The sequence below is a fragment of the Hoplias malabaricus genome, chromosome Y (genome assembly GCF_029633855.1).
Source record: "Hoplias malabaricus isolate fHopMal1 chromosome Y, fHopMal1.hap1, whole genome shotgun sequence".
Taxonomy (NCBI): domain Eukaryota; kingdom Metazoa; phylum Chordata; class Actinopteri; order Characiformes; family Erythrinidae; genus Hoplias; species Hoplias malabaricus.
Window position 1 is genome coordinate 37,819,958 of NC_089820.1, and position 24,989 is coordinate 37,844,946.

The 24,989-nt window shown below is 38.3% G+C and overlaps 1 protein-coding gene across 4 annotated transcripts in view; it reads right to left on the reverse strand.

Annotated features, from left to right (window-relative positions):
- LOC136679779 (lysosomal acid phosphatase-like) overlaps positions 1 to 24,989 on the reverse strand; it is a 67,650-nt gene that overhangs the window by 25,867 nt on the left and 16,794 nt on the right. For 2 of the 4 annotated variants that reach the window (XM_066658453.1, XM_066658452.1), the window contains exons 6-10: positions 19,481 to 19,570; positions 16,299 to 16,431; positions 14,560 to 14,648; positions 14,065 to 14,168; positions 13,341 to 13,519 (exon numbers count right to left, since the gene is read on the reverse strand). In XM_066658453.1, coding sequence (XP_066514550.1) covers positions 13,341 to 13,519; positions 14,065 to 14,168; positions 14,560 to 14,648; positions 16,299 to 16,431; positions 19,481 to 19,570 — 595 coding nt within the window. Of the gene's footprint in view, positions 1 to 7,246; positions 8,172 to 13,340; positions 13,520 to 14,064; positions 14,169 to 14,559; positions 14,649 to 16,298; positions 16,432 to 19,480; positions 19,571 to 24,989 lie in introns of those variants that run through there. The other 2 variants (XR_010796584.1, XM_066658454.1) reach the window with 2 other exon arrangements.

Here is a 24,989-nt window from a genome sequence, read left to right on the forward strand (position 1 = left end):
TAGAGCACTGTAGACGCAGGCCTTGTAGCATTGCAGCAGCGCTTAACAAGGCATCAGTGAGGCTAATTTTGCAAGTAGGCTTAAAACAGCGTAATGCATAAGCCTTCATGTGCATAGGAAATATAACACAAACACTCAAAGTATCAAGACAAAGTTAATTTGCATAATTATTATTTAAAGTGTGGGTGTAAGGAAGCCCCAACACCTAGAGACCTTAAGCAGTTTTGACCAGTGAAGCTTCTTAAGTACTAATGAACTACGTATGTGTCTTATTTACACAGTGAGTAAGAAAAGTAAAAGGAAAAATACTTTTTTTGCTATGACTGGTGAACACTGTTTTTAATTATGATAAATATGTATGTTCATATGTTATTACCTTTGACCTGTGCAGATGAATAGGATCTCAAACCCAATATAAATCAACAAAATAATATTTAGTCTTAAAGTGCCATCTGGTGGTGAAAGAATTTACTACTGTCCCACATTGTTGCTGAGCAGTTACAGTGATGTTAGAAATGCATTTACAGAAATTTTTAATCACGTACTGCCCTGTGGATATTCCTAACATGGACATATGTGGTATCAGCGAAATCCTAAGGGGCTGAACTTTAATAATTATCAATAAAATGTTGAACGTTCATCACTATGTGGCATACAGGCCCCTCCCAATAACAGAGAAACAGCATGAGCTCCACAATAACAAATGCACCTATAACTCAAAAACGCTTTCTCCAAAAATTTCACAACTTCTTATGCTTGACCAATGGATGACTGATTTAATCATCAATCAGATGACATGATTTAATTGTGGTGCCACTGCATTCCTAGATGGCACCATAGCACAACAAAACCCTACATGACAAGTTATTGTCCAATTGTAGCTCCCCCTTTGGGTAGATTTGAGTTATATTGTACAAGCCACGTTAGAGTAAGGCCCTACATATGTCATGTTTGGTCTTGATTGGGCTTAATTTGTTTGAGTTACAGCTGAAAGAATGCATAAAGCTCCACACCATTTGATTCATTGATATATTGTGGCAACAGTGTGTCCAAATGTTAAACTTTTTTCAATATTTATTTACCTACATCCTGCAGATTATAACAAGACCAATTCCATATTTTTCTTTCATTGCGCTCCCTAGTAGCTATCATTACAGAAAGTTTTGTGCACTTGGGAAGTGCCCCAGGGAAATACTATTCAAGTTTCATGATAGTTGTACCTTGTTGTCAAACAGCTGTTGAAAACTGATTGGCCGATAATAGCCATATTTTTTGTATATGACGTCATTATCATAGAACCTGATTCAGGACATGACCCACTACCTGCATACAAAATTGCATGTCAACCAGACTGTCCTGTGATGCCTGACAGTTTTTGTTGTTATACCACCCCCTAGGCTTGGAGTTGCACCATGATGCAATCCTATCTTCCAATCCTTATAGGGATCTACCATGTCGTACAATTCAGGGAAAGCGTTCTGTTCTGAGTTATATCTGTTTTTGTCAGAATTTTGGGACGCAAGCTCCACTCGTTTTTGGAGTCTGGAAACCAAGCCGTGATGAAATTCCAGTAGTTTTTGTATAATTATTAAATTTCAAGTTCTTAGGATTTTGATAATACCACAAATGTCCATATTGGGTAAATTTCCAGGGACTAGTTAGTGCTCAAAAATGTGTGTGATTTTACATATTATGTAAATTAGCTCAAAATCTAAATGGGCAGTTCTTATAGGTTCTTGAGGCTTTTTTATAGGGTCTGACCTGAAGAAACAGATTTAAAAAAGAATTTCATCTCTATGTTACACAGGGTAGGAGATGTGGACCTCAATGAATTGCACTTTGCTATAGTGCCACCATCAGGCCAATCTGGCTGAGCTCAAGTGCCTGAGTAGCAAGAGGGTTTACTACCTGTTTACCAGTTTGAGCTGCCCATCGCGTTTCATCAGAAAACTGAAAAAAAAAACAAAAAAAAAAAACAATAGGGCTTCAGCACCTTCAGTGCTTGGACCTAGTGATGAGAATGTCGGCTCTTTTGGCTCGGCTCTTCATAAAGAGCCGGCTCTTTCGGCTCCTAAATGGCTCTTTGTTTTACCACTTATTTTCACTGGTACAGAACAATATTACCTACATTTTACATGACTATATGGACAAAATATTATTGTTCAATATTAAAAATAATAAATAGTGTTGCAATGGCCAATTTTTTTTATGGCTGTCTTGTCATAACTCACTGATTGCACTCACACATTCAATTGTATAAATAACTGGATTTTATATAACTGGAAATAACTTAATAAAAAATCACTTGTAAACTCTGAAATATAGCCAATGGAACCCAAAAGGTAGGAATTACAAAATAGCTTATTAAATTAAATAATCATCCATTACTGATTAATAAAATAAACAAATACAGTGGAACCTCTACTTACGAACGCCTATACTAACTAACTTTCCAAGATACGGACCAGGCATTTGAATATTTTTTGCCTCCACCAACGAACCATGACTCTAGAAATGAACCCGAGCCTCTGCCGAGCCGGCGGATGGAAATGGCCACTGACTCCGATAGACGTTTTCTCTCGTTTTCTTGACCCTCGAGCTTTTAAGATAAGCAAATTGTAGTTTTAGCACTTTAGCATTAGTGTAAATGGCAGACATCGAAATTTGTGCTAAGTTAAGCCGTATCTATGCTTCGTCTCCCCACATTCACTCGCCTACTCTCCGTTATTCCACCCAGCCCCCACCTCCCGTCATACAGCCAGTGCCTGTGTTACTCCTCCAGCCAGGCGTTTATTACTGTTACTACTGTATTTCTTTTTTATTTTTAGTAACGCTACATGTATTTTTTTACTAATTTGAGAGTTTTGTAAACATATATCAGTGCAAAAAGTGTGACTTTCGGGGTGGGCTGGAAAAAATAATGCTTTTGGCATTATTTTAAATGGGGAAAATTTACTCGAGAAATGAACTTTTCTACTTACGAACCAAGTCATGGAATGGATCAAGTTCGTAATTAGAGGTTCCACTGTATTCTGCAAAGTGCAAAACTGCAGCATTCAATTGTAGTGATTAAAACAACCACAACTGTCAACAAACATTTAACTGATTTAACATTTTCTTCAACTATTTTTTGGAAGGCAGACTGGCATTCAGGAAAACCAAGTGTCTCAGCTTTGTTTGTTGTTCTCTGATTGGTTGAATGACAAGCCTTAGAAAAAAATGGCTCGGTCTTAGACAGGAACCGGCTCTCATCGTTCACTTACAAGAGCCAGCTCTTTGAACCGGTTTGTTCGCGACCGACACATCACTACTTGGACCCCTATTAAGAAGAAAAAACAGCAGTAGGGTTCTACACACGGTGTGCTTGAACCCTAAAAACCCCTAGAAAAACAAGTGTTCTATGCACTGCGTGCTTGAACCCTAATAATGATTAAGAATTATAGTTTTATTTTCCTTGTCAGGGCTGCTTTGAGCAGCATAAGAAGGCGTGGCAGCATTGACAGGAGGCTCAAAACATTCTTCAGAAAAAAAGAGAGGCCGAAGCCAAACTTCTCTGGGCAAACAAACCTGACAAACTACACCAGGCTAAAGAAGACATCACTGAAGTCAACTCAGCCACACAACTGTTACATAACCCTGTACCTAGTACAGACTTATTCCTGTTGAATAGTAGATTTTGGTCTCAGCTGTTTGTGCTGCTGTTATATCTATCAATTTCAGTTTAAAGAGAATGCTGTCCACATACCTAAGCTACTCATTTGCCCCTTCTTTTTCCTGTATGTACAATGGAAGTCTAAAGTAGGTTATTGTGAAAGATTTTGAATGAATCAGCTCCACTCTAAGGAAGGAAGTGCACAGGTTTGAGGTATGACCAGCAAAGTATTGCACCAATATTACATGTTGGCCAGAATACACAGACATAGACATGTACAGACAGCAAACTTGGAGTGTAGAGGTACTTTGTGTGGATCTCTAGGTAAGATTTGGTATTCTGGGCTCCCCCTAAAGTTGCAGATTGTAATTTATCTTTACAGCCCTGCTCTGAAATCAAGTTAAAGAGGGGAGGGAGGTGGGGTGGTTTCCTACCCTTTTCCCAACGTTACATAGTGCAGTTTCTGCAGTGTTGAGCCCAGAGTAGCAAGGACAGAAGCTCTGTTCCTAACTATTAAAGGTCAGTGAAGCACCTCAATTATTTTGAAGCTATAGTGTTCCTTTAATAAATACCCCTTATTAGTACATCGTCAGTCAGTGTGGCATGTGTATCAAAAGGGTTACATTTTGAGAAACCCAGAAATTTCTCAATTTGTTACATATTATAAACATCTATGTTGACAATCTTTATCAGCTCAATAGATCAAAACACATAAACCTAAGCAGATAGACAAAGCACTTATTGATCACAAAGGAAAATGTTCAGCACTTAGCAAAAATCACAAGCAGTTAATATTCACACAATAAGGTATTAAAAATATACAGGAGGAAAAAAAATGGTAACTTCACTCTCCCCGGGATATAGTAATACTGAAACAAATGTACAGACTGAAGACTTTCACACATGCATGATAACCCAGAAGTGTTCAGTTGACCTGAAGGAGCTGTGTGTGAATGCCACATGAAACACCTGCCACATTCATCCCAAACATTACCTGGATTATGTCCTGCTTTTTCTTGAAAATCCCATTATCTTGTTTATATAGCATTCCATATAATTACACAATAAGTACTTTAACCTAGCTAAAGGTTTTTGTAGGAAATTTCAATTCGGAAGAAGTGCTAAGAAACCTACTCTGGAACTGACTGGCTAAAACCAGAAGGGGCTGGTTTCTCATAGGTTATTTTCCAGCTGTAAGTACTTCAGAAGCTGCTTCAGAAAGTAAATGTGCTTTGATTTAGTGATTTCCACCTTCATAAACATGGTATAGGTATGCTCTCTGCTGTGCAACAGCTTCTACTTATAAAAACATCAGAATGTAATTCTGGACATGTATGGAAGTTTAAGTGAAATAAAGTTTTAAAGTTTGTCCTCAGGACTGAGAGCTGATCATGCTCTTTGACAGTAAGTAAATAGTACATTCAGTGTGGAATGCTCTTGTTTGGATATGCACATGTGGAAAAAGAAACCTGATTAAAAAAAGACATTTTGCTTTAATTCTGTTCCCAAGATTCACTGTAGTTTTGAAGAAAATAGTAAATATTAATGTTCTTGTACATCTGTGAGAATCTCACTGATTTGTTCAGGCCCAGTTCTGAGATGAGAGTTTTTTACTTCAGAGTATGAACTATGAATCAAATAATGAATTCTTCAGGCTCCTTTTTTGTAATTACAGTTTAACATCCCCTAAATCAACTTTTCACTCATCACTTTTAAGTGGCCACAAGCCACAGGCACCCTGCTTGCTTTGGTGTGAAAATTTGTAATATGTAGTTTCTTTTATTTTCTCCATCAAGGGTGCTCATGAGCAAGTCTGCATCCGACTGAGCACTGAAGATAGGGTGAAAAGCCCTTCGTCTTACCTATTATACTTTATAAAGGGGGCATTAACAATGCACAGCACTGTCCTCCTCCCTCAATGCACAGCTGAGGTGCCCTTGACAAAGGCACCTAAGCTCCAACTGCTACTTGGGTGCAGGGAATGGCTGCCCACCGCTTCATGTGTGTCCGCTCACTGCCCCTATTGCACTACTGCATGTTTATGAGTGATTGGTTAATTGCAGAATATGTTTCATTTTATGTGGTACAGGGTTAGTCAAATGCAGCACTCCAGCAAGTAATGGATGAGGGGCCTATATCCGGAACATGGCTGCTTCCATATTGGGTCAAGGGCAAGTTTTTCCAATGGGATGATGGTCATGTAGCAAATCAAAGAAATAAAATGGTGTTCTGCGACTTTTGACTCACACTGTACAAAGATGAAACATGCATGTTATTTATAATTTCTGTGTAATACCATAGTTTATTTACAGTACTTCAGGTTTTGTTCGAAACACTTCCAATTTCATATATGTGTGAGGATTTTCAGGACTCCAGTCCAAGATAGTGTGTGCAGAAAACTGGGTAATTATATGTAACATTTATTTGATGTGTTTTATGAATGGTTTTTTTGTACATAATTCAAGAAATTTTATATTTTAAATCGTTTTATGTTATGATTTTTTCCACCTCAGGAATCTATGGTGATGAAACTGTATCCCATGACATTCATCAGTTGAATATTTGAGCCAGCTGGGTGAAAATGTTGACTTGAATATGCTATGTTCTGATCTTAAGTCTTTAATATCCTGGCATGTCTGTGTTTAAAACAAACAAATAAATACTTATTGATTAAAAGTAATTTTACACATGACTTGTGTCATTATTTGTGGTGCAGATAGATGGTTGTATCCTAACAGATTATTTAGCTTCTATTGGAAAGGCTGAACATTACATGCTGTAACATTGCTGTGGGGATATGTTGGCATTCAGTGAATAGTGGTATTGGATGATTAGTTCTAGATCACAAAATAAATGAAAGCAAAGAGAAACTTGGCATGCCTAGTTTTGCCGGACAGCCATCAGACATATAGCCATTGTCATAAACATGCTCCTGGAATTACAAATACAGGAAAGCCCAAAATACATACCCTTGTCATTGGTCTGGAGAAGTTTTGGTGCTTCACATCAATGTCTTCTTTTACATGTGGTTTTTATATTGTGATTGTGTTGTACAGAAAATATAGAGGGCTGGGCTAATAAATGCAGAAATAGCACAAAGCACAAAGTTTTGTTCATAACACTGGCATCTAAGATTTTCTTGTTCATTCATTCATTGTCGATAACCGCTTACCCAGTTCAGGGTCACGGTAGGTCTGGAGCCTACCTGGAATCATTGGGTGCAAGTTAGAACACATCCTATTATCAAAGCACCTCCTGGATCCAAGGCAGAGGCCTGAGATAGTGATAGTTTTTTAATTTCATTATCAACTTCACCTTATTGGCAGATGGGGCAGCTGTGACAAAAGACCAACTCAAAGCCAGGCCTCAATGAGGTGTTGAGCCAGGTGTTGACACTTCCTTGCCCACAAGAAGGATATTAAAAATAGTGGTTTTCTGAGATGGTCAGTCGTGCCTGGACGCAGGGCGACTCGGAATTAATGCTTGTTTGGAAAGCCTTAATTTGTCAAATAAAGAATGGAACCATTTTTTTTTAACATGAAACCTATGAAATCTTGAAAAGTCTGTGAAATTTTTTAAAGAAGTTTTATTGTTTTTTAATTAGACAGATAACTGAGTCAGTTGTTTAAGGTTTTTTGACCTGACATATCCCAAATAATGTGAATAGTTATTTAAAAGACAGGGGTGTTTTAATCTATATTTTCCCCTCCACTTGCCAGTTTTCTACAGATCAAATTAGAATCCATTAATGCAGAACTTGGTGCCTACTATGAGCATGACACACTCCATTTGTTCACTTCACAAAAGTGGTAGGTGTTGTGTGTGTCAGTCAGGTTTTCAATATTAATCACTAATATTTTTAAATTTATATATAAAAAAATCTGTTTCATTGGACCATCAAAAAGGATTTATAATTCATTGATTAGCATCAAAACATCAGAGAAAAAACACCATAAAAATTCATTATCCATTAGAAAGATATGCTGAGTAGGGGTAAAAAGGCAATTTGATTGAAGAAATAAGCTTTGGTCTTAGCAAGTTACACACAGGTAAAAGAAAGACAGGAATGATGGCGCTGATGGTGGGTCTTCTCAGCCTTTCAAACATGGTCATTCTGAGCTCCTTGTGGGCCTACATCAGCGAGGTAAAGAAATCAAGAGACTGAAAGCCTTCAAATATATTACTTGGAAGCAAGATATTATTCTAGGGACTATAATAGTCACAGTTTTCACACTAGAATAAATTAGATATTTGTACCAGGAACAGTCTTTAAATTCAGTTGGTGGTGGCTAGCAGCTGCTGGTGTGAGTACATGGCTCTGTGGCTCAAAGGTCCTCCTCACTCTCCCAAGTTTCCTCTTTGTGGAGAGGCTTGTATGATTGTCAGGAGTGGTCTTCACTCTGGCTGAGAACATGGCTGTAGCCGATCGTTGGCTCATTTTGACGACACAGCACTATGAACAAAAGCATGACCAAGAGCAGGAGCACACATCCACACACAGCAAGCCCAATGATAATGTCTGGAAACACAGGGGAAGAAATTTAAGCATCTTGTCAGTAAGTTTGCTTATTATCAGCTGAGTATTGGATATGTGTACCTACTATGAATAATTACAATCTGTGTAATTCTGTATTATAGGATTGCTGAAATGAAATTGCTGCTATACCTAATCACCTGTATCATTCTCCTGACTGCCAGAGTTATCAGTATTTATCTATCTGCTGTGAAGACAATACACAATTTATGTGCAATATCTACAATTTCTAAGCAATTACTAGTACAATATATGTTCAGAAACAACCACAGTAACACATCTACCTTGCATTACTACAATGACTCTGTGCTCTTCTTATCCACAACCTCTGACTAGACCTTTCAGCTGTTTCTGATAATTCAATCAGTGTTTTTGGCCCCTGACTTGGCTACAAATCCCCTAACACCTATTTATCCTGCCACCCATGTTCCCTCACCTCAGAGGCCAAGTCCACGTACCTTTCGAATGCTTCATCTACTGCATCTTCAAACGGAATTGTTAACTCTATGAAGTAAACTGTCTGTGTTACAGCACCATGTCTGGCCTCAGTGTGGTTAATGCAATGCTTTCTGGGACCTGCAGTTTTTTTATTTTTTAAACCTATGTCCACCAGCAATTTCCAATCTCGTGCTTCACGCCATCAACCAATACTTATAGCCTGTGCACACTCTTGAACATGTTCCCTGTCATGCACAAACCTATCCATTTTATTGCTACCTTCAATCAATATATTAACCTCTAGGCGTTTGCTGTCCAACAAACATGCTTAAACCCTTAGCACCTGATTATGTCTCCATACTGACCCTGTGACAAACTAACCTTACAAGCTAATAGAATATGTTTCAGCGTGCCAGCTCCTGTACATAATCTACAACTAGATTATGGACCATCTAAAAGATGGTCCTCATTCTAAATACATTTGCTACATGGTTTATGGCCTAAAATCCAAATGAACAGGTAATCAGAGACTTCCCAAAACAGCTCTTTCATTCTCCACAGTAGAATCAACCATGTGACTCAACATCCCCACACACTTGTGGGCAACCATACTTAAACATTAACTTTTAAAACACAGGCTGTCCATCACTCCACAGGTCAGACCCAAGATCAGCAGATGGCCCTGTTTAGTAACTCAGCTGACCTCTATCTCAACTCTTATTTTAACCTAAAGTTCCAGAGATTTCTATATCAAAAATCTTTTTTCCCTTTCTTAGCATTGGACAAACTCCTTCATAAATCAACAGGACCTTATGTGACAATAAGACAGATACCATACACGATAGTCAAGATATTTGGTTAATCACCAAGTGAATTGTTCTGAGAAGTTAAGCATTTCATAGGGGATACCTGAAAAACCAGCATAGACCAACAGTGGACAGTCTGGAAAACAATACTTCACAGAACCTTTCTCCTTGGGGGGCTCTATATATACAATATATTTATATATTCATGTGTTTATATGTACTGGTATATGGTCTATCCACCATTATTATTATAACAAAATGAGTAAATTGAATTCATGTTGGGCTCTGAACCTGAATCACATGTTAAGTCGAATGTTAAAATCAGAGCCCTTTCACTGTATTAACAAATCTCTGTGTTGAGATCGCTGCCTATGGACTGTGGCCAATCACGTGTCCTCTATGTTCAATAACCAATCAGAACACCAGGTTCTTCCCATGAGGGTGGAGCTATGACTGTCCCATAAGGTCCAAAAGCGCCAACTCTGAAGAGGACTCAGTCTCTCTCATGCTCGCTCTGAATCTAAAAGGAAGGTAGAAGGAAGGAAAGTGAGCTCAAGAGAAAGACAGAAACTGTGAGAGTTATAGAAGGAAACACTGGGAACCGAAGAGGATGCTCTTACCGATTCCGTGATATAAATTTAACAATTTAGCCATAGTAAGCTCCATACATTTTAAGAAAAATAACTCCTTTAAAATCAGTTGCAACGTATTGTATTTCTTTGTTTGTTTTCTTTTATTGCCCAGCAAAGCATTTTCACTAAGGCTGGTTAAGGCATGTCAAACTTATTTCTTGGCCAGAATAAGTCATCACATCTGAGATTATTCAGTGTATCAAATAGGGATTACCAGACTCGACATTGATTCTAAAGCTAGTCAAAGGCCACCTGTTAGCTCCAGTCTATTCTCCCAGCCAGAACTACTACATCATTTGCTCATCTGGAGTCAGAAACGTCGACTTTGCCCGCACATGGAAAGCAACAGAACTGCACCGTGGAAACGACTGACCTGACAGCCTAGAACTGCGAGTTCTGGCCTTTAACAGCACCATGGGCATGACCTTTTGTGTATCACAGCGAGTCCCAGTCTAAATTATCCTTCTCAACAGAAGCAGATAGGGCAGAGTCCAATGGCTCAGTGAGATCAAATGAGTAATAAGCGTTTGATCTATTTTTGAGAGTCGATGCCTTAGTTCCTTTGATAAAATGTCCATTTTAGTTATAGGTAACTCACCTTATAGTTAGATCATATTTAGGCAAACATATCCCATATCACTTGCATATTGTTCTTATTAGGATTCATACCAGGGTTTTCATGTGTTTTAACTTAGTCTAAGAGGTTTTAATAAGTGTACTGTGATGATAAGTGATTATTGTTTATTCCAATATATAATCCTTTATGATTTGAAATTATATTGTGTGTGGGTAAAGTTTATTCATAAAGGATTCTCATTTAAATTCCCCAGAAACCGCTGGGTGCAAGCCACAATAGTCATCAGGGTTGTCATGTCATTCATGTATGTCCAAATTGGAGGGAGCCGAATACCGTCATGCATCCTTTCACCGTCTATGACCCACTTAGAGGCCCTAATAATTACCTCCATTGCCATTGTAAATGCTAATGGTGAAATCGTACATCCAGCTATTATAAATATTTCTAATAATTCCCATGATGTAACAAATTCCCCTGCACAAAACAAAACTGAAATATGCTTTAACTAGCCTAGTAACCTTGTCTGGCATCTGAAAGAACTCAAAAACTGTCCAAATAAGTTTGTGTGGTATTGAGCCAAAAGCATTAGCTAGATCTAAGAAAACAACATCTACCCTCTTTCTTTGCTGTCTGAATCTGATGCCAGATCATGCTGCTATGCTCCAAATGTCCTGCAAAGCAAGAAACCCCTGCCTTTTGTACTGATGTATTAATTCATTTATTTTCTTTCACATAAGCAACAAGCACAGTGCTATTACACTAAAGAAAATCTTACCCTCCACATTAAAAAAAAACGTATAGGCTGGAACTGTTCTAAACCCACAGCATCTTTCTCCTTAGGGATAAGGATAGCACCTACTCTCTTCCACTCTTTTGGAATGATCCTTTCTTCCATACTATGACCATCAACCTCCACAAAAATTTCAAGATCTCAGGTGCATACTTGTACACCTGAAACGGAACACCATTAGACCTTGGAGAAGAACCTGTCTTTGCATGATGCACCACATGTTGAACCTCACTCTATTTTGGTGGGATAACCTCCATTTGCCACTCTAATTCACCTAGTGGTGGGATATTTTGTGGTAATTCTAGCTCCTCTGCTTTATCCTTATCACTATACACACCATTGAAATGCTCCACTAATTCCCCCTTTCCAACTTTTAAACTCCTAGATTTCTCCTTACCAATAAGGTCTTCACAAAATAAGGATCCCTAAAGAAGGGTGCCCTAGCATGTTACTTCATTTTACTTCTTTTCCTCAAGTTCTCTGCTCTTCTAAACACTGCCAGCCTACCCTTAAGCTATTTCTGTAGTGCCTTAATACCGTCTCTTTTATCTTACTCTACTCGCCTCCACTACCTTCTAAGAGCCAATAACTTCTGTATTAGTTTATTTATTTATGCTTGTTCTCTTGACTTCATTATGTCTGGTCCCCTCTCCTTTTTCTGCAACCTACCAAACCTTGCCATTGCATATTTATAAATAACTTTACCCAAACTATTAAATTTCCTCTCTGTTGATCGCTTCAAACCAGCCAATATACTTTTCAAATCATCAAAAACCTATTCTAGAGAATTTAATGCAGTTAATGTTTATTTTCTGAATTAAACATATTGGGGCAAAACAAAAGGGTTTATATTTTGTCCTGCCATATTCAATACAGCTGTTGCAGCTTGTTGCAATAGCTCTGGCTCACATTTTAATATTTCTTACATTTTTAGTACTTTTTCCCCTTTCTTTTTAAGTATTTGTTTTGACAGTTTGTTTACTACACTGTGTCTTGCACTGTATGAACATTGGGCTTGTGGAGTTTGCTCTGGCCCTCGTGTTAATATTTCTTTGTTTATGGCTGTGTCCGGAGATATCTTTTGGAGTCATGGACACATTGCTTACACCAGGGACCAGCTTTTAGCTCTCCGGGACACAGTGGTGCTGCAGCCTAGGAGACCCAACATGCCAAGGGAGCTGAGGGAGGAGGAGACAGGCACGTCGTGCCAGAAGAAACGTTACACATAGATTCTCCCATCTGTCATTATGGGGAATGTAAGATCTTTCTCAAATAAAAGGGATGAACTGGCGGTGCCAGACACGCTCGTCTCTCTAGATGGCTTCCACCTCATACAGGTGAACAGGACAAAGGAGAGCGGTAAGAGGTAAGGAGGTGGACTTGCAGTATTTGGGTATGATAAATGGGGCAACTCTAATCATATCACAATTAAAGAGCAAATCTTCTGTAAGGAGAACCGTTAGAATGAGACCTCCCCATTTACTGAGGGATTTCTCGCAAGTTATTGCGATAGCATCATAGATGCCCCGCTCTGCTAATGCTGACACTGCCTGTGATGCCCTACTCTCTGCTGTGTGCAGGTTGCAGACAACAACCACAGGCACTCCTTCTTATCTCTGGGGACTTCAACCATGCTTCTCCATCCTCCAATTAGCTTCATCCAGTATGTAACCTGCCACACCAGAGACAATAAAATATTGGACCTGTTTTATGCCAATACAAAGGAGGCATATTCCTCACTACCCCTCCTTCCTCTACGAAGATCAGATCACAACCTGGTTCATCTTCTGCCTGTGAACACACCCCTTGTACAGAGGCAACCTGCTGTCTCTCACTCAATGAAGAAACCTTATATGCATAGGGATGTACAAAAGGCTTTCATGCATAAATAGCAGAGACTTGTTTTTGTACCTGTTTCATTGGACGGTGAATTCACCTCACATTCCTTGTCCCAGTCTGTTGGAATTACTGAGTGTGTGAGTCTGATAAAATCCTGCAGAGGACAACTTTGGGTACAACCTGGTAATGTTAAACGGTATGGCTCAGCCACATTACTGTCATTATGGTAGAACATCTCGACTGCGAATGAACTAAAAAAGAAAAGCATGGACAGAGAGAGAGAGAGAGAGAGAGAGAGAGAGAGATTTATGCTATTAAATTGAAATTAACACAAAAACACATTTATAATTTACAATACAAATATTTTTGCAAATATATTATACTTCCATAAATAAGAATTAAATATTGTCTAAAAAGGCACCATATATTATTCAAAGGTTTGCATATACATTTTAGTGTTACTGGTCAATAATAAACCATACTAATGTATCCATTGACAAGCAGATTCATGAATGAAGCACTGAACAGTATTTTAGGGCCAATGTGATAACAAAAATCACAGAGGTCAGACATTTTGAGACAGGAATTAAAGGATGAATGCATGGTTCTTGCCTTGAAAACAAATTTCTCAAGATTCCCTAAACCTCTTGATTAAGCTGTGCAAAGCATACCATTTTGTATTTGCATAATTTTTGTGAGTGAATGCATGACAGAGCCATAGAGTCTAACATATCAAACACTGTATTACAGCTGTAGTGTGTGTGTGTGTGTTCAGAGAACAGGAATTTGTCATTACTTGTTGTACTGATGAAGTTCAAATATGTGGCAGGAAGCATAAGGGGGTTGCAATCCGTTAAACACATGTAATGCTTCCTGAAGGGCTACAATAGTTGTGTCATGCTGAAAAAGAAACAAACAAATATCATAATGAAAATACTTTTTGTACTAGTGAAATTTAAATATGTGGCAGGAAGCATAAGGGGCTTGCAATTCGTTAAACATATGTAACTTTTCCTGAAGAGCTACAGAGGTTGTGTCATGCTGAAAAAGAAACACACATTATTCATTATGAAAACATTATGTTATGTTATGAAAACATAATATTATGGCAAAAACACATTGCCAGGCAGCTTTAAGATGTTACACTTAATGCAATTCTAATACTGCTGTGCTTTTCCATCAAGAAACATTGCACATTGAGTTTGGGCCTAATTCCAGTGGTCTATCTTCTGGGGGGATTTGGTGAACTGTGCTGGGAAATGTGCTTCATTTACCGCTGCTATTGACTTACCGCTGAATACATTATCAACTTCAACTGCCCACCAGAGACTAAAGTTGCAGCAGCTGAGATATTCTTAATAATCTGATCCAGCAAGAGACCTGAGAGATAGATAGATAGATAGATAGATAGAGAGAGACAGAGAGAGAGAGAGTGTGTCAGAGTCATTGACCATTTGTCAGCTACTGCCGCCCCTTCCAGGGTGTTCCTACCTTGCCCCGAGTGCTTCTGGGTAGGCTCCAGACCCACCGCGACAGTGAACTGGATAATCAGTTACAGACAATGAATGAAGAAATTAATTCATTGTCAATTACACACACACACACACACACATATATATATATATATATATATATATATATATATATATATATATATATATATATATAATCTATTTTTTCGAATAATAGTTGCAGTCTTGCTGCAAAACAGTCTTGCATTAATACATTTCATCTGGTCATTGGTCACTGTCCTGGTGATTACTGAAGGAGAAATGAAGAGTACATTGTTATGGTTAGATCGATCCAGTGCGGAGTGAGCTGTAGTGTTTCATGTTTTTTTTTAAAATTAGCATGCAACAACAAGTGTCCTGTTTTTATTTGGTTATGTCACAAACTGAGTGAATGTAGGCAGACAAGTAAAGGGCGAATCATGTCTGTATTCTCCTGTATTCTGTAGACTGTATTCTTTGGAGGTTAGTAAAAGTTTTGAAACTTTAAAGCATGCATTGAATGTCAGTAAAAATAGGAATAAAACAAAAAATTAGTGAGCAAAAACTGACTGGCAGCCTCATTGAACATCCCAAGAAGAGTTAAATGTGCACACAATTATCATCATCTTCATCATCTTTTCCGCTTATCCATTTCAGGGTCGTGGTTGCAACAGTTCGAGCAAAGAAGCTTCATCTCTGTCCCCCGCAACTTCCACCAGCTCCTTCTGGGGAATCCCCAGACGTTATGCAGACAGTCTGTATAAACAGGACAAGTGTGAAATGTAGGGCTCTGGAATTCAATCTAGTGCAAATAATTATTCTACTTGTCATTGTCAGGTGTCATTATGTGTAAATGACAGCTATGAGCTTCTAGTGCTCAGCCGAAAAGATGATGAACGCCATTTACTTCAACACTTCCATACACTCGCTTAATAATCCATATGTACACAGTGTGATAAACACTGAACTGATATCTTTTGTCTTTATGGACTAAATAAGGTAATTTTACATCATGTGCAGTGACTGCAGCCATTAGTACCAGGGCTCGAACATTATATGAGCTTTTACGAAGCCCTAAGTGAATTAATTGTTTGTGCACTCAAATTAATTGAATCTTGTGAAAGAATTGTAAATATTTATTTTTTTTTACCTACTTCCCGTCCAGGGCTCCGTAATAAACCCTTGTGGAGTGTACAAAACCACATTGCTCTCTTGCTTTCTTTTTGTACTCTCACTTATTACATTTGCCTTTCTAAACCTGATAAATGGACAATGTTTTAACTTTGTAACTACATCTTTGTTTAAGTGTACATTAGTAGATTATGGACTCGAAAGTGTCCGTAGGTGTGAGTGTGTGAGTGAATGTGTGTGTGTCTGTGTTGCCCTGTGGAGGACTGGCGTCCCCTCCAGGGTGTATTCCTGCCTTGCGCCCGATTATTCCAGGTAGGCTCTGGACCCCCCGCGACCCTAAATTGGATAAGCGGTTACAGATAATGGATGGATGGATGGATAGTAGATTATGAAAATGCTCAAGTCTGACCTCCCTGCAACCGACTTTTCTCCTCTCGCTTATAGGTGCCAAACATGATTTGAAAGCCAAAGTTCTTCAGAATCTGCAGTGTATTCATAACTTCTGGAGTCACCCAGTCTGGGGGAGTCATGCCATGCTTCTCCTAATGAGGGAAGAAAAAAGGAAAAGTAACTAATATCCATAATATACACTGTAATCAGTAAGTCAGATAAATTCAGAATTTGAGGCAGTCCCCATGCAGGATGTTGTTTGGTATATTGTAAAACAGCTGTAACTAACTTTAATTTGTTTACCAGTAAATAACTGTATTACTCTTAAAAATACATAAAACTTTAAATAAAAATAACTTGTACCTGTATTTTATTGAATATGACCTGTACATAAATATTGCTAATGAATTCACCGCACATATATGTATTGGCCAAACCTATTAATATTGTAGATCAATGTCACTGCAGACTTTAAAATTAAAAATTAAATAAAAATTAAATTAAATGTTTTAATTCTCTTGCAGTGCTGCCCCTTCCCACATGAATGTGTGAAATGTGACACTGATCACCACATCCACAATCAGACAGGAACACTTCTGTTTTTAGGATTCTGTTTTTATGACATGGGCATACATGTGACTAAAAACTTCTGTAAACAAAGAGCTAATTCCTCTCTCAACTAGACCTGTCAGATTATTTGAGCTAACCGGGATGATTGGCACTGACCACAATCATATATTTTATTTCAATCCCAACAAACTAAATATCAATTACATGTACTTCTAAACAAATGGTGAGACAAATGAGTAAGGAGATTTATGCTGTGCATTATCTCCTGCTTATATTTCTGTCTGCAGCATTTTTATTATTATTTATTTTTTTATACACTTCATCTATCAGAGTATGTGCCTTATTTAAGCAACTGTAAGTATAAAAGTACCCTCTGTGGCACATTGCGACAAGGTAGCACAACTCGTCAGAACAGTCGGATTTGCTATTAAATGGTAAAAGATGCCAGTACCACAAACCTGAGAAATCATCTGCGGATCCACCACCTCATTTTGCTGAACTTGGGAAGACAACGGCATCAACAGATTCTACCCGGCAGCTGGCTATTCCGGAGGCTCTTGGGTGAGTATCTTAGGCTACATTCACACAACAGGTAAAAGTATACTAAATCTGATTTCATGACCAAATCAGATTATTTGTTCTGCTCTGTTCACACTCTCTATATAATATGACCTATATCTAAAATCAGTCTGAACAGATCACGCTCCTAAACTGACCCGCACACACAAAAAACAATGCTTCAGGCGCTGACCAGAAGGAAATGTCAGATTTTTTAAATGAAGGAAAGGGACTGGACTAGTGTTTTACTGCAGCACTGTGTCACAAAACCTCCCCTTTATTTTTTCCAAATGAGTTCTATGTTAAAAATTGTGTATTAATTAAAGACTCTTTAAAATATAAAAACGTGAACTGATTTTTCTTTCACCCCAAGGGCAAATTTCCCAGGTCTCTCACGAACATGAGTCTCAAAAGAGAAGACGACTAGCACCGACATAATGAGTTTAATATTATGAGCCACATAATGAGCCACATTTATAAAGCTTCATACCAACATCCATCCATCCATTATCTGTAACCGCTTATCCAATTTAGGGTCGCGGGGGGTCCAGAGCCTACCTGGAATCATCGGGCGCAAGGCGGGAATACACCCTGGAGGGGACGCCAGTCCTTCACAGGGCAACACAGACACACACACATTCACTCACACCTACGGACACTTTCGAGTCGCCAATCCACCTGCAACATGTGTTTTTGGACCAGAGGAAACCCACGCGGACACGGGGAGAACACACCAACTCCTCACAGACAGTCACCCGGAGCTGGAATCGAACCCACAACCTCCAGGCCCCTGGAGCTGTGTGACTGCGACACTACCTGCTGCGCCACCGAGCCGGTGTTGTTTTATTAAAAAAAAAAAAAACACCATTATGCAAATTTCCTCATGAGACACAGGAACCTGGTTTTAGGAGTTTCACAGGTTTTTCCTTTCCCAATATTTTTACAAAATGGAATTCCTTTGACCTGGTCATTTCCACCCCCTAAAGACCTCAAATTAAAAATGAAAAAAAAAATGCTTTGGACAGTAGTCCGGAGATTATTCTCAGGAGCCGAAATGACGTAAAAGTCTCATGAATTCCAACCTGGCCTTTCGAGTCGAATTTCATTGACATGGATCATATGAAAGTGGGCCAAATCTGATTTGAAATGTCAGATTCAAAGCGATTTGTGCTGTTCACACATCCACATGAACGACACATCCAAGTCACATATGTCTGGGCCTCTTGGCCTGCTGTGTGAACGTAGCCTTAGAATTCTTGCCCAGAATATGCCAAGCCAGTAAACAACAGATGTTTAAGAGATAGTACATTTGATTTGATTTTTTGCTTATTTTGAGAATGTGCAAATATCATTTTCAAGCATACAATTTTAATTTAAAGACAGGACAAGGGGCAAATATCCTTATATAAATATCCATATCTTTATAAATAAACTGGCGTTCTTTACCATAATAGTGTGTTGTACATTGTTATGCTATCATTAAGCATACAGGCCTATTAAAATACTGGGGGTGTAAAAACAGACAATTTAATCATTAATCGCAATTACTTGTATGACAAATAATCATCAGTTAAAATGTCATGATCGTGACAGCTCTACCTCAACTTTATGATTGCTTCTGCTTGTCTATCTGTTAAAACTTTCATCAAGCAAGGTGATCATCTCAGCTCATCTCAGAAATAAACCTGGATACAGACTGGGGTGGACATTAGGACATTTTATTGTTGTGGTCAAAAATGACATATAATTAGATAAACTGAGATAAATCTGAGGACATCATGAGTAGAGAGTACCAAGATTCTCCAATATCAATGACAATACTACATAACACTACCAGCCTTTCCAAAATTAGCAGTATATGCAAAGGTATAAGGTACTAGACCAAATACAATAAGCCTTTTTAATGATATTTCTTTATTACCAGCATTGTTGCTATCTAAGTATAAACTTAATATTCATTTGGCCAAGTTTAGGATTGCTGTAGTACAAGAAAACTATTTAGACAGTTATCCATAGGCTTTATTTTTTATATTTTTATTGGCAACACGTGATATTTTGACAAGTGAAACTCACCTCACAGAATAGTGTATCATGGATACTCCATATCGAATCAATAGAGGTCGACTCCTCACCGGTCTTATTCCGCACCATCGCCAGGAATTCCTGAGCAAAAAGAAAATGTTAAATATTGCACACTGCAATCTCACAATCTCACACAAACATATTATCAGATGTTCAGCCCCTGAAGGCTTTAGAACATGTATGGGGCTAACAATTCAGTTCCTTAAACTCAAAACTTCCTAAGAACAATAAAAATAGATGTTGGTTACAGTAATGTGCAAAAGTTAAAAACTAAATTTATTGTATTTAAATACTGTACATATTACTACACATATTCAATATAAAACAGATAAACAGACAGAAGCTTCAATTATTTGCAATCTACAGAATGATATTAGCAATATTAACATTGAGGTAACTCTTTTTTCTAGTACCTTACAATTGTTCCACAATTTCTTATCATTTGCTGTCAATTCTGGAAACATCTCAGGTTGGTGTCTCTAGCTTTGAAGATGTCCACTCAATTAGGGATGCATATTTTATCAACAAATAAAACATGGCTACACTACTTCAACCCAATAAGGCGAATTCACCACAAATCACAAACAGAACAGTCTTGCGCAAGACACTGCCAACATCTAAGAATCCTCAGAATCAGTTTTATTGGTTGAGTATGTTGACAAACACAAGGAATTTGTTTCCAGCGTCTGGTACTCTATGAAATATATAACTTACAGCAAAACACACAAGATAAAATATACACAGTATATACAATAAACAGACTATAGGACAGATAATGTAAACATTTTTACATCTCAGATAATAAAAGATAAGTGACTTAAAATAAGAGTGTGACAGTGCAAGTTACCAGTCATAATTAATCTCATTATCCATCCATCCATTATCTGTAACCGCTTATCCAATTTAGGGTCGCGGGCGGTCCAGAGCCTACCTGGAATCATCGGGCGCAAGGCATTAATCTCATTAATCTCTCTCAATTAATAATCTCAGTTAACACCTTAATTTCCTTCAAACGCACATTATTGAAGGTCATGAAAGGGAATGATTGCCAGTTAGCCCATCTATGAAACTTTGATAATTTGTCTTAGGTTTTACAGCTATTGTTATCCAAATAAACAACTTTTCTACACAATACAAATGTTCTGTGTTTATGTGTTGCATTTGCTCATAAAGGTCAAGTGTAAATCCAGGTCCAAGAACTCACCTCTTAATCTTGGGAAATTACATATTCATACTTCAATAAAGTTGTGTGTTTTACCTGATCAGTGGATTAAACACTACTTAATAACAAATTAATAATTAATGACTAAGTAATTAACTCATTCCGCTACTAAATGTATGCTTTTAACGCTACAGAGACTACACCTTCTCTCACACCTCTCAAGATTTAAGATTACTGTTAGCTTAACTATTGAGGGAAGCTTTTGTTTTGTTTGTTTGCTTGTTTTGCCTCACCATGACTTCAAAAGGCCAAAATGCTCATAAATACGATAAAGTCTACTGGAAACCTATTAATTATAGAAACAGCATATTAGTTAAGGGTGACTGAAAATCCTCAGTTGACCGAGTCAGATTTTGAAAAGGTAATTGGCAGCATAGTAAATAAGCACATTAATGAGCAAAAGAGCAGTCAGTACTTTTTAATCTAAAGGCTTTTCTGCAGACACAGAATGGAATATTGAGGAATGTAGATCAGCTTCAGGATATGGTATCAAACATGACTCTGTTAAAGAGTGCCTTCATGTCACTAAGCAGTACCTGAAGTACAAACTGAATTCCATAGAACACAAACTAGGAGAATCTGAGATGACCTCAGAACTAGCTAATGAGTGTAAAAGCATAAACAAGCTGCTATTAATGCCCAGAAAACCTGTGAAAAAACGCCAGAGACCACTGAAAGCCCTTAACCTGCAACATGCTAAATGTAAAAGTCAGTTTTGTCCTTCACCAATAGGCCATCTACAAAAGAAGTCTTGTTATTCAGATTTAAATCCTCCAGCAACAGCCAGACTGTATCCACAACTGGCTGAAACCAGCATGGGTGAAGAGACTGATTATTCTGATGACAGTGACCATTAATCTTCTGAGGAGGACTCTGAGCATGGGCCAAGAGCTAGCCATAGTAAAGCGATTGTCACAAGGAAAGCTCAAATGAGGCCAGTGACAATCACATCCTCTAAGGTACTTCACAAGAGAGGTGAAGTTAACCAAATCAGGCTAGAAATTGGCCATGTTCCTTTAGATCCAGCAACCCTGGACAACATGTCCAAGGAGTTTAAACCTCCAAAGCATTTGGGTCTTGAATTTATAGATCTCATGCAGAAAAAAGAATGCTGTACACTCTGCACCCAAATGATGCTGTGGTCGTAGCAAGCCAAATTTACAGACAGCAGACATCTTGCTAAAAATGTGTTGGATTGTTTGGGTGACAAAGGACAGAATTTTGAAAAAGGCTGGAAAGCTTTCAATGACTGGATTAGCCACAAATGCCGTAAAACTACGGATTGGGGCAAATAACTAAATGCAGGCAGAAAAGGGGAGAACCAGCAGCAGATTTCTGTGAAAGGTTTGAAATATTTGTCTTGTGTCACTCAGGTATACATGCATGAAATAGTGGCAACTTTGATGATACAACCGAAGGTCCTCATTTTAGACAGCTGGTTGAATCTTTGCAAACTGATTTTAGACAGGCCCTGGTGACATCACTTCCAAACTGGCATAATATTAAGTGGGGTAAAATTAAAAACAAATTCAACAAACTTCTATACATGTCCCCACAGAAAACATTTCTAACTCAGGTTCCAATCAGAAGTTGTCTAGCCAGAAGGAGTGCCATTACTGTCATACAAATTGTCATTTTTCAAGAGTCTGTAGCAAAAAGCAGGCAGATAACCCCAAAAAGGGTGCTGGAGTGAACATGAATCTGAATGGTTTTTCACAGAGCAACAGAGCAGAAGCTCCTTTTGAGGGAACTTCACATCAGGGAACTTCAACAACAGCTTAAGATCATCTGTGTTCTATAAGCTTTCCAGAATCTTTTCATTATTTGAGGGCACAGATGAAGAATTCACCATGTTTTTCAACAATATACTTCATGTTAATGATACCCTGATGATTGAGAATAAGAATTCCTGATACAGATGTAAGGGCACTTATTGATTTAATTTGCAAGCACATCCTTTCAGATATTTTGGGTTGATGTAATTACGAAAAGCTTTTTGAAGGACTTTGCATTTTAGGTCTAATATTAACAAACTATTGTTTTCTGAATACATTTTGATATATTTAAGGCTTTTTAGGCCTTGAAAATATTCTTACACTGATACTTCCAACACCACTATATGATCTGCTTAACTTGGGTAACGTGATATTATACTTCCTTAGAGTAACAAAGGCATTTGGAGCAAAGGTGGAACATTCGTTAAATAAAAAGCAGGGCTGAAGGTAGCCATGAAATCAAGGTAAAACAACATGAACTATGTTCATTAAATATGAATGTAAGAAAACATGGATACATTTCTTACTGTAAATGGATCAATTTTGCCCCAGAATTGAGTGCTAGGGATAGCTGTAGAGGGGGTGGGTGAAGCAAAGAGCCTCAGGTAAGATCCATTGTTTCTAGGCTTTGGTGGCCACCTGTGTTGGTAAAGATTTCAACATATTGTGTGTAACCATACCAGCCCCCTCTAAGTGAAAAATGGTGGGGCAGAGTATAACTTCATCAGAGATAAACTTCTCACCTGTGAACAGTTTACTCTGGAAGTATCTCTTTTGTGTTGGTTACAGATAACCCAGAGCCAGACAGTGTTCCTGCCTACACAGCATGGTCTGAATAAATTTCACACATCTGACCAAAACTACAGCAGCTGAAGAGCTGAGTGTCTAGTGTGTCACCCAGACTTTAGGATGATCACCCATCTGTTGACTTTCATCAAGCCTTTATGCATGCTTCTTGGACACTTCATGCCTGTATATGCCACTGTATATACACGGTCCATGAAAACATGACTGAAGCCAATTTTTCAAACATCTCAGAGATGGATTCTATATTCTTTAAGGATATGTCCATTGCTGAAGTCTGCTTCCAAAGTACCACTGTCATCTCCACATTATTAAGCGTATTAAGTTCAAAATTGTTCTGAATGCACCACAGCGCCAGCCGTTCAACTTACTGCTGATCTTCAGACTCATCTCCTTCTTTGAACAAATAAGATTGCTGTATTATTTTCTGTGAACTTCTGTCTATACACTAATAACTGCAGATCCAAGGATCCAGCTTTTAAAGTGCAGAAGAGCAGTGAAGAGAGAACACGCCTATGGGGCACATGGGTGCTGACTGTCTGTAAGTGAGCCTGTTGGGAAGCTGGTGATCCACTGAGAGATGGCGAGAGAAACTATTAGCAAGGGGACTTATTGGAGGAGAGAGTTTCAGGGACAATGGTGTTGAACGTCAAGCTGAAATCCACAAACAGGTTCCTTGTGTATGTCCCAGGGAAGTCAAAGTAATGCAGGACGTTATACAGTCTAATTCTGACAGTATTATTCAATGACCTGTTTGCCCAGTAGGAGTGGACCTCACAGGAACCGACTGAAGATCTATTTGTAGACTGGAGTCAACTGGTAACCAAGTAAACCAAGATAGAAGGGGGAGACACAATTTGGGCCCGGTGCCTTACTGGTCTTCTGTGTCTTAAGCCCCTTTCATATATGAACTTAGGAATATCAGGTCAAGAGATATTCTAGGGTTGTCCTTTCACACAGACAGCACACAGTGGGATCCTTCTCCACACTGATTGAGGATTGTTGGCTAAAAAACAGTTTTTCAATGTAGTGTCTCTTGGTAATTCTGATATCCCCCGTTAGTGTGCCCCTATCCTGTTTGTACAGGTAGGCATGTGCCTAGGCCTGACAAAGCTTAGCAGATTTTAGTTTCTGGCTGCATGTTAGTGTAAGGTGAATGAAGAAATGATCAGAGTGCCCCAAAATGATGGGGAAATGAGCAATGTGCATCTTCATGTGATGAGCAACAGTGTGGCAGCAGTCCAGTGTTATGTTATTGTTATCTCTGTTTTGACAATTAATATGGTGTCTATATTTTGGTAGGCCATAATTTAGTTTTGCACTGTTAAATTCTCCAAAGATTATGAAGTGTGGGTCCATGCAGTTTTATTCAATGCTGGTTGTTTGCTCATCCAAGGTTTGCAGTACCTCAAACAGGCTCGCATACGGTGGGATGTAAACAATGAGCCTGCAGAATGAGGAAAACTTCTGTGATTAATCAAATAGCTTGCAGGTCATGAAAAATGTCCAACAGTTTAGGATGTAGTATTTATTTAGAACTGTAATATATTTACACCAACATTCATATTCTAATTCATATACATTCTAATGTAGAAGCAAATTCTGTGTCGCCTGCCCCCCTCCTTAACTTACTTTAACTTTCAATGTAAGTCAGTGCAAACTAGTTTATTCTGTTGACTATGACTAATAAATTGCAAAT